Source organism: Heptranchias perlo, chromosome 15, assembly GCF_035084215.1.
Source record: "Heptranchias perlo isolate sHepPer1 chromosome 15, sHepPer1.hap1, whole genome shotgun sequence".
Taxonomy (NCBI): domain Eukaryota; kingdom Metazoa; phylum Chordata; class Chondrichthyes; order Hexanchiformes; family Hexanchidae; genus Heptranchias; species Heptranchias perlo.
Window position 1 is genome coordinate 14,101,776 of NC_090339.1, and position 9,306 is coordinate 14,111,081.

A 9,306-nucleotide genomic window follows, 5' to 3' on the forward strand; every position below is an offset into this window, starting at 1 on the left:
GTTCAAGAAGGCGGCTCACCACCACCTTCTCAAGGGCAATAAATGCTGGCCTTGCCAGCGACACCCACATCCTATGAATGAATAAAAAAAAACTTTTTTATTGAGTAAAGCTACGTAGCTTCATCTGAAAAAAAAATCTTTAATAATGGGAACCTTACCTCACAAAAAATACTAATAGTGTCAAGGATTAGATGCACCCAAGTCATTAATCAGATGCCAGGATGGAGTAACGGTTTGAGATAAATGAATCTGTGAGCTACAAACAATTAATATCGATCCATTTAATTGCATTACAGGGATTTATTATTAGCCTATATTAATAAAAAACTAATTATTCAGGGTGAAACGTTAAAGTATATAAATGTGAATTATACACATTACATAATGCTAGTGGAGAATCTGTTAATGACAGCCTATGCCACCCTGCAGGAGAACTTGGACAACATTCAGGCTTGGGCTGATAAGTGGCAGATTACATTAGTGTCACATACCAAATTCCTACGCTCTGGCTGCCTGCCTCCTCTGTGGTCTTCTCTGGCGCAGGTGACCCTGGAGAAGGAGCACGCGGTGTCCACCGGTACACTTGAGGCCTTAACCAACCAGTGGGCATCGCAGGGTCTTTAGTGCATACTGGAAACTAGCAACAACATTATTTAAGTTTCTAAGTTTCCTTTGTTTTTTTATGGTTTAGTTCTTTATTAGTTGTGCCCCTCTAAAAAGGGGACATTTTTGTTTGGTCTTTGTTTGACAATGTGGCAACTGAGTGACTCCTTATTGGTTTATTTAGATAGGGTACACCAAATTGCTCTCTGCTATTTGGTGAAGGGGTTGGGGGTTAATTGATTTAAAATAAATAGGTTAACGTCTTCGTTAAAATATTGGAGAGGAATTTAGTGCCAGCGGGTCAAGTGTCTGTACTGGCAATAATTTCTACTGTTTGATCTTCATTCATAATGCATCGTCCAAAAAGTGACCAAACTCAGTGCACAACGTCCATCTGCAATGTTAATAAAGGCAGGACTGGTTAGTCTGCTGGACCAATGCAAAGAGCGCTCGCTCTTTAGAACGCGGCCCGGAGCCGCGAGCCAGTCGCATCACGTGATGCGCGGGCTCCAGGAAGTGACGCGTGAATATTGGCGGAAGTGAGCGGCTGAGGGAAGATGGCGGCCCCGAAGAGTGTACCGCGGGACGCGCAGGTAGAGTTTCACCGCCAGCCCGAGCCCCAGCCCCAGCCCCCAAACGGCGGCTCTGCCGGCCTTCCCGCAGCGCACTAGCCGCCCGGTGACACTCTGACCTTCGGCGGCCGGCGATTCCCCTCCCCGGGGGCTCCCGCTCAGCAGCTGCGGCCGCCTGTGACTGTCGGCGCCCGGTGGAAACACGCTCGCTGCCCAGATAAGAGGCCGAGCCGCTGCTGGTCCCCGAGCCCGGCAGAGCGAGGGCAGCGGATTCCCGAACGTGGGAGTTCAGGAGAACGTGGGTTGGCACAGTTCAAATCCCAAAGCGCTTCACAGCCAATGAAGTACTTTTGAAATGTCACTTGTAGGAAACGTGCGCACAGCAAGATCCCACAAACAATGCGATAATGACCAGAAATTAATGGTGTTGGTTGAGGGCGAAATATTGGTCCCGGACACCAGGGAGAACTCCCCTGCTCGTCTTCAGAGGGAGCCTCTGTTTAATGTCTCGTTGGGAAAGATAGCACCTCTGACAGTGCAGCACTCCCTCAAGACTGCACTGAAGTGCCAGAATAGATTATGTAGTCAAGACCTGGAGTAAAACTCGAGTCCACAACCTACTGACTCAGACGAGAGTGCTGCCACTGAGCTAAGGCTCATATAATATACTTATTTACTATAAGTTTGTGGTCCATTACAGATGCTGTGGTGACGACCATACTTGTTTTCTTTTACTGTCATGTATTTTAATGGAAAGATCCCTACTTGTTTAAGTGAATGTAAACTGAGTATGCATTACATTAAACTCTTTAGAATTTCCCTGGGACAGAAAATGGATGGTGTGAGTACTAGGTGCTGTGGGTGATTAATTGGTCCATATGAATATGACTCCTTTTGCTGGAAATATCTGGAGGAACAGTGAAGTGGAATCCCTTTGTATTGTGACAATGTTTTCAATATTAAAAAGGACCCTAAATATTTTTGCCTCTCCAAAATAGTGCTAGGGATATCGCTGTTATTCACTTTTACTTGCCTTCTATAAGAGAAGATGAGCATGTTTAAACATTATTTTAGTTGAAATTGAGTTTGATTGGAAATGGAGCTCGCTCCCTCTATTCCATTTGGTCTGTTAGATTGTCAGCCAGGTGCACACAACATTCACAGTTCGAATCGTAGGTTCCTTACAATGGCCATGTACAAACTTTGAAGATATGTGTTCTGCTCTTTTACTAGAAGCGGAAGAATTTCCTTCCAACAAGCATGCGCTTAGAATGAGTTTATAAAATTGGAAGTATCGATCCATTTGCAGATCTGATTAGTAGCAGCACCAAGAATCGAGAGAGTAAATAAATGCCTCTGGCTGCTTCTCTGTGTAACAAACCAGCTTCATTTGTGTCCAGAATCATAGTAAATTGCACATTTTTAAAAAAGATGTAATTTGATATTTCCCTGGTTTGGTCTGAAATAGGTCACGGTATTTTCCTTTTTAAAAAAAAAATAATTTTAATTCTCACTTTATGTAATAGACGATAATGGATTTTATTTCTGATTTCTTCATTCCCCCCCCCCCCCCACAACTATACTGTGTGATAATAGAAAAGTAGGCATTAGGCATTATTGCTGTAAACCTTTCCCTCCAGCTTTCTTTTTAAACTTGTCCAGTCTGCACTTAGTATTAATGTTGGATTAATTACTAGAATTGCCATAGCTTTATCATAACTGGCAATTGAGTACCTTTGTTCATACTAGGTGGCAGATGATGCAGATTTGGATACGAGAGAGACTGTTAAAACTAATAAAACAATTTTCCTGTTTTGCTGTTGCTCTAGTTTCAAAACTTGCCAAATTGCCCAGATTTCATTCTTTGTATGAAGAGATTAATGTGTTTAATGCAATGATTTCACTGTGCTTGAAACTTTTTTTTACCTGCACCTTTTGATACATTTGCAGGGTGACCAGAAGTGTTCCATACATTGTAAATAATTATAACCCAGGGGAAACTCCATTATGTTTCTATTTCATTTTTCTGTAGGTTATGGCCCAGATTCTAAAGGATATGGGCATCACAGAATATGAACCAAGAGTTATTAATCAGATGTTGGAGTTCACTTACCGTAAGTTAACATATGATCATAGAATGGTTACAGCACAGAAGGAGGCCATTCGGCCCATCAAACCCGTGCCAGCTCTTTGTAAGAACAATTCATTTAGTCCCGTAGTCCTGCAAATTTTTTCCCTTCAGGTATTTATCCAATTCCTTTTTGAAAGCCACGATTAAATCTGCTCCCACCACACTTTCAGGCAGTGCATTCCAGATCATAACTACTTGCTGCTTAAAAAAGTTTTTCCTCATGTCGCCTTTGGTTCTTTTGCCAGTCACCTCAAATCTGTGTTCTCTGATTCTCGACGCTTCCGCCAATGGGAATGGTTTCTCTTCATTTACTCTATCTAAACCCTTCATGATTTTGAACACTTCTATCAAATCTCCTCTCAACTTCTCTGCTCTGCGGAAAACAACCCCAGCTTCTCCAGTCTATCCACATAACTGAAGTCCCTCATCCCTGGAACCGTTCTAGTAAATCTTTTCTGCATCTCCTCTCTAAGGCCTTCACATCCTTCCTAAAGTGTGGGGCCCAGAATTGGACACAATACTCTAGTTGTGGCCAAACCAGTGTTTTATAAAGGTTCAACATAACTTTGCTTTTGTACTCTATGCCTCTATTTATAAAGCCTAGGATTCCATTTTTTTAAACTGCTTTCTCAACCTGTCTGCCACCTTCAAAGGTTTGTGCACATATACCCCCAGGTCCCTCTGTTCCTGCACCCCCTTTAGAATTGTACCATTTGGTTTATATTGCCTCTCCACGTTCTTCCTGCCAAATGTATCACTTTGCATTTCTCTGCGTTAAATTTCATCTGCCATGTGTCTGCCCATTCCTCCAGCCTGTCTATCCTCTTGAAGTCTATTACTATCTGATGTAACATGGGAACTTTTGCAACAATAAACTTGGAAAGTAGTTACTTCATTATCCTTGTACCTTTCAGGATATGTCACCACTATACTGGAAGATGCTAAAATATATTCTAGTCATGCTAAAAAGTCGAGTGTTGATGCAGATGATGTAAGGCTTGCTATTCAGTGTCGAATGGACCATTCGTTTACATCCCCTCCTCCTAGAGATGTAAGTATTGCTCAATGAAAAAGTTTTTATTTGTGATGATAAGCAGCACTGAATTAATTGAAAGGATGAGTTTTAAATTTTCATAACCTCTCTCTAGTTTCTGCTGGAGATTGCTCGACAGAAGAATCAGAACCCACTACCATTGATAAAGCCATATGCTGGGCCCAGGCTGCCACCAGACAGATATTGTCTAACAGCTCCAAACTACAAATTGAAGTCACTACATAAGAAGGTATGTGCCATCATGGTGTCATCTGACATGATGTAGATAGAACTTTGCATATCAGACCTTGTCTGAATTTTGAAAATTATACTGTATTCCCCAACTTTAAAGGTGACATCATCTTCTGGAAGAATAACTGTACCAAGACTAAGTGTTGGAACCTGCGTCACTGGTCGCCCAAGCACACCAACACTGGGTAAGTTGCAATCTTGCATTTATACAACGGCTGAATTACAGCTGTTGTTAATCCTTGATACTGCAGTAGTCAAGCCAGAATGGTTCTCATGTTCGAATTTAACACAACCTGAGGGAATTTCTCCCCCCCCCCCCGCAATCGACTGTAGTAGCACTGTCACTTGGTATTACTGGTTCCAGCCCTATCGTTCCTTTTATACATAAGTGTCTAATGTGGTGTCCCTTGAGCTTGGTTATGTCTCGGACAATATGACCCATTTAACTGAGCTTTATGAAAAAAAATCCTGTAAATAGGAGTGACTAGAAGGGACACCATGACAACTGTATAATGGTGGGAACGTAAACTTCAGCTCCTACACTTGACTATCTGTTTTACATTTTAATTTTATGAACAACTATTTAAATTCTTGATGGGATTAGTGGCACTCGGCTACACCCCTCATTCACTGTCCCTATGTGCTTTAGCCCTCAGCTGTATTTACAAATACCATAATTCCAAATTAATTTGTTTGAATACAATTTGAACCTCTTTTCAGTCTTCTACTAGTTCCTTTTAAAAGCCGCACATAATTACATGATTAGTTTGTGAGTTATCATGACAGTCACTTTATTATCATTGGCAACAAAATTTTGTGAAATTTAGATTAAATCTTTGTTGCTTAGATCAAGGTTAGTTAATCTATATAAATCCCAATGTCCCTTAAAATGACAGCTATGGAGGAGGACTTGTTTTATTGGAGAATTATATAATTTTCAATATTTGTTAATACTGAATTGATTTTGATCCAGTTTATAACAATGGATATAAATTGGTTTTAAAATGTCAAGTGTAACTACTAAAGCATCTACATATTGGTCCTGATTACACTATAATAAGCTGTTTGGTTTAAGAGGAGCACTTCTTTGGTATTTTGTACAGACTCAATTTCAGTGTTACAGTAGAACCCGCTTTAACTTGCACTCTGCTACGATTAATTCAGTGTTTAGTTCCACCTAAATTTTCTTTTTATCTGTTCATGAAGTTTCATCCCTAACAACATTGGTTTCTTTTAAGGTAATTTTGGAAAAGTGAGGCAGATTGTGTCAAAGCCGCAGCATATTACAAAGTGGTGGGGTGGTGGTGAGGGACCAGAAGATGTATTATCCCTGTTTTCTGAATACCTTACAAATATAGAAAACAGCTATTTATTTCAGATTTCCCCTTGCAATTAAAAAAAAGTCTGTGGCCTTTGTTGCAGTGTATTAACGCTGTGGAGGTTTTAATAGTTTTAGTGTAATTTGCACAAAATTTTGAATGAAGCTCTGTAAATTTGGAATTCATCGAAGAGTTACTATTTGTATTTGCAGGTACACCTTCATCACAAACAGTGGCTGTTACTGCAAAAGTCGGAACGCCTGTGTCATTGGCTGGACAGAGATTTACAGTACAAATCCCTTCTTCACAAACTACTGTTAAACCAGGTAACATTACAAACTTGTGATTTAGTGGAACAATGCATTAATTAATAGCTTGCTTCTGTATTAAGGTCAATTCCATATTCCAAAATGAATGCCTTCCATTTATCTGGGGTGGGGGGGGGGAGCCTCACTGCTTTTATTTTAACTTCTTCCACCCCCGCCATAATGTTAAAAAGAAAGAGGAATTTCAATTTATATATTGCCTTTCACATCCTCATCTTATCCAAAGGATGGCACATATGTTGTTTCAGCACTCCTTCAGTGCTGCACTGAAGTGGCAGCTCAGATGAGCTGGAATGGGGTTTCAGAGTTGAGAGTGGCAAGACCACTTTTATTGTCTTTTAAATGTTTAGTGGCTCCAGTAAATATATTTGTAAATGGGTGTTGTAGCCTAGTGGTTATGGTACTGGCTTAGCAATCCAGAAGTTGAGAATTAAATCCCACCAAGGCAAGTTCATTAACAATCTGGTGTTTTGTGGGCTGGCACCAGATAAAATAAGCATGTTGTAAAAACCTAACTGATTCATTAATATCCATCAGGGAAGTGAACCCCTATCTGGTCTGGCCTACATGTTACCCCAGTCCTACACTACATGGTTGACTTTTTAATGCCCCGAGGGCAACTAGGGATGGGCAGTAAATGCTGGCCTTGCCAATGACACCCATATCCCGAGAATAAGTAATGAAAATAAATCAACAATTAGATCACCTTTCACTGAATGGAAGACAGCATTTGCGGTGTTGAAACTACATTTTTTTTCAGTGCAGATGCAATGTATTTGCTCCTACTGTGATCCATGATGATGGGTGAATGATCTGCCCCAATACCTGCTCTGTTCTTTCTCCCTCCCAACTCAGGCAGCAGTGATTCTGCCAGCGTGAAGTACGATTAGCACATTGTCCACTTTTTCAGTTTTTAGGGAAAATTTCATTTTCCACTGAATTCGAAATCTGTTTGCAAGGCTGAGAAATAAGCTGGTGGGGGGTGGGTGTGCCCTGCATGTCTTTTCCAGTGAGCTGCATGTATGGCATGCTGTGAAAGACCAATGCTTAGATTCTGGACTTGGGTGGTGCAAGAGAGTGTCTCAGGAACAGAGCAAGGGAATAAAAAGCAGGAATGATGCAGCAACAATGGCATGCACAATTGCATAGACAGGTTACTTGATCAGATTTACAAAAGTAGATCTTTGCTTATGATTAAGCAAGACTTTCCAGTGTGCTGATGGCTGTCCTGCACTGTGCTGAAAGGAAATGTATCTACTTTGAACATGAGCAACTCACAGATTTCCTGATTTTTTTTTCAACCAGTATCAGATCTTGTGACAGTTAATCTCAAGCAGCCATTGGTGGGGCTGAGGGAAGGAAAAGATAAGTGTCAGAGTACTTAAGGATAAAATCTTTCACCTCAAAAATTGTTTACTGTGTTGATTAAATGACAGGAACTACATATTTAATGGTCTACATATTAAATGTAACTTTGGGGTTTCTCCTTGTAAAGTAATTTAGCTTGATATTTCCTAGCATTATAAATCACCTATCTATTGTGATCGAACTGTTTAGATTACTGGGCAGTTGAGTTAACAGAGAAGATTTTCCGGCATTTAATGCTTGATTATCTATCAAAATAATGTGTTTTTTTTAAGTAAAGTATATTTTGAAGGGCTGTCGTTAAAGCTGCAATATCCAAAAAGCTACAACTTAAAATGGAAATGTCCAGCTCTAATAGAGCTAGCTTTCTATTTAGGCCAAAAAAAAAGTTTTGTTGATTTTTAAATTTAACTCAGCTTGCTACTTTATAATCAAATTGATGTTAGGGATTTTAAGCTTTATTTGCATTTGCTTACTGTGGATATGCTTTCAGATAGAATTTCTAAATATATTACACATTTTTTCTTACAGCTACAGGCATCTCCTCAACAACTTCAGTCCAAAATGTGCTGATCAATCCATCTCTGATTGGCTCAAAAAATATCCTCATCACAACTAACATGGTCTCAACCCCTGGTAGCACCAGTGAGGTAAACCCATTGAAACGGAAACACGAAGATGATGATGACTATGATGCTTCCTAAAAGTGGATCTGACCATCATCTTGCACAGATGTTCTACTTTTCAGAATCAATCCAATATATTGAGACTCCCAGACACACATGACGAACACCTGCTAATTTCAGCTTGGGATTGCTTGCAGGTCATCCAGTTTGGACAGGCTGAGCTGTACATCCAGTAATGTGAAGCTAATGTGTAACGGTGCTTGCAGTTTATATGGCCACTGCAGAATTGAGAACATGATGTGAATACTGCCTCTCGTTCAGATTAAATAAATGTGCCATTCTATTACTGTAAACAGTCATCGGCTTAAATCTCGGGATCCCTACTTGCCACGAGCTTATTTCTAAATTGCTTTTCACGAAGATCAGTTTTCTATACTTAAAACTTCTTTCTAACGTGTGAAGAATTATCACAATTTCCGAGAGTTATTTTTGGACGTTGATTTCTAGATATTTTGTTTTTGCATTGTTTTTTCACATCATTTGATTGGTGTGAATAGTTGCTTACTGCTTTTATGTCTCCTGAAAATTGAGGTTGCCGGTGTTGTGTGTCAAACTCATTTTTCTGTTTGTTATTATGTAAAGTAAGTTTACATTTTTGTGCTGTTTTATAGAATTATTCAAAATGTTCCAGTTGTATTTTAATTTTTTGTATAACGAATCAGATTTTGCTGAAACAGCCGTTTGGTTCGATATCTGTACATATTGGAAAAGCAAGTTTCCTTGCAGTCTGGATCTGATGTAGGGTTTTGTTACTTAATGGAGGCTAGTTTCATATAACATAGCATTATTTTTGGACAGCGATTAAAGAGTAGATTACAGCTTGTGTTTTTCAATGGTGTATATTCTAAGAAGAAACATGTTCAAACTAATAGAAATGTCTTGTAAACATGAACCATTTTATGTATAATGGTTCGGTACTGCATTTCTTTTGTTTTTATATTATTTAACCCTCGTGGTTAAAATTGTTCCAGAATTTAAGGCCCAACATATTATTTTGCATTATTGTACATTCAAGTTTG

The 9,306-nt window shown here is 39.6% G+C and overlaps 1 protein-coding gene across 1 annotated transcript; it reads left to right on the forward strand.

The window, feature by feature from the left end:
- Positions 1-1,113: 1,113 nt before the first annotated feature.
- On the forward strand, positions 1,114-9,105 carry taf9 (TAF9 RNA polymerase II, TATA box binding protein (TBP)-associated factor). Its single transcript, XM_067996860.1, has 7 exons — positions 1,114-1,196; positions 3,208-3,289; positions 4,221-4,357; positions 4,455-4,589; positions 4,692-4,776; positions 6,123-6,236; positions 8,133-9,105. The coding sequence occupies exons 1-7, from the start codon at positions 1,161-1,163 to the stop codon at positions 8,303-8,305; spliced, it is 762 nt and encodes a 253-aa protein (XP_067852961.1). The 5' UTR covers positions 1,114-1,160; the 3' UTR covers positions 8,306-9,105.
- Positions 9,106-9,306: the final 201 nt, after the last annotated feature.

Excerpts from the sequence above, each read along its gene's own strand:
- taf9 (XM_067996860.1), top strand. The coding sequence starts at position 1,161 with ATGGCGGCCCCGAAGAGTGTACCGCGGGACGCGCAG. Across the intron at positions 3,290-4,220 it reads GATGTTGGAGTTCACTTACC|GATATGTCACCACTATACTG; the intron begins GTAAGTTAACAT and ends TGTACCTTTCAG. Across the intron at positions 4,358-4,454 it reads CATCCCCTCCTCCTAGAGAT|TTTCTGCTGGAGATTGCTCG; the intron begins GTAAGTATTGCT and ends ACCTCTCTCTAG.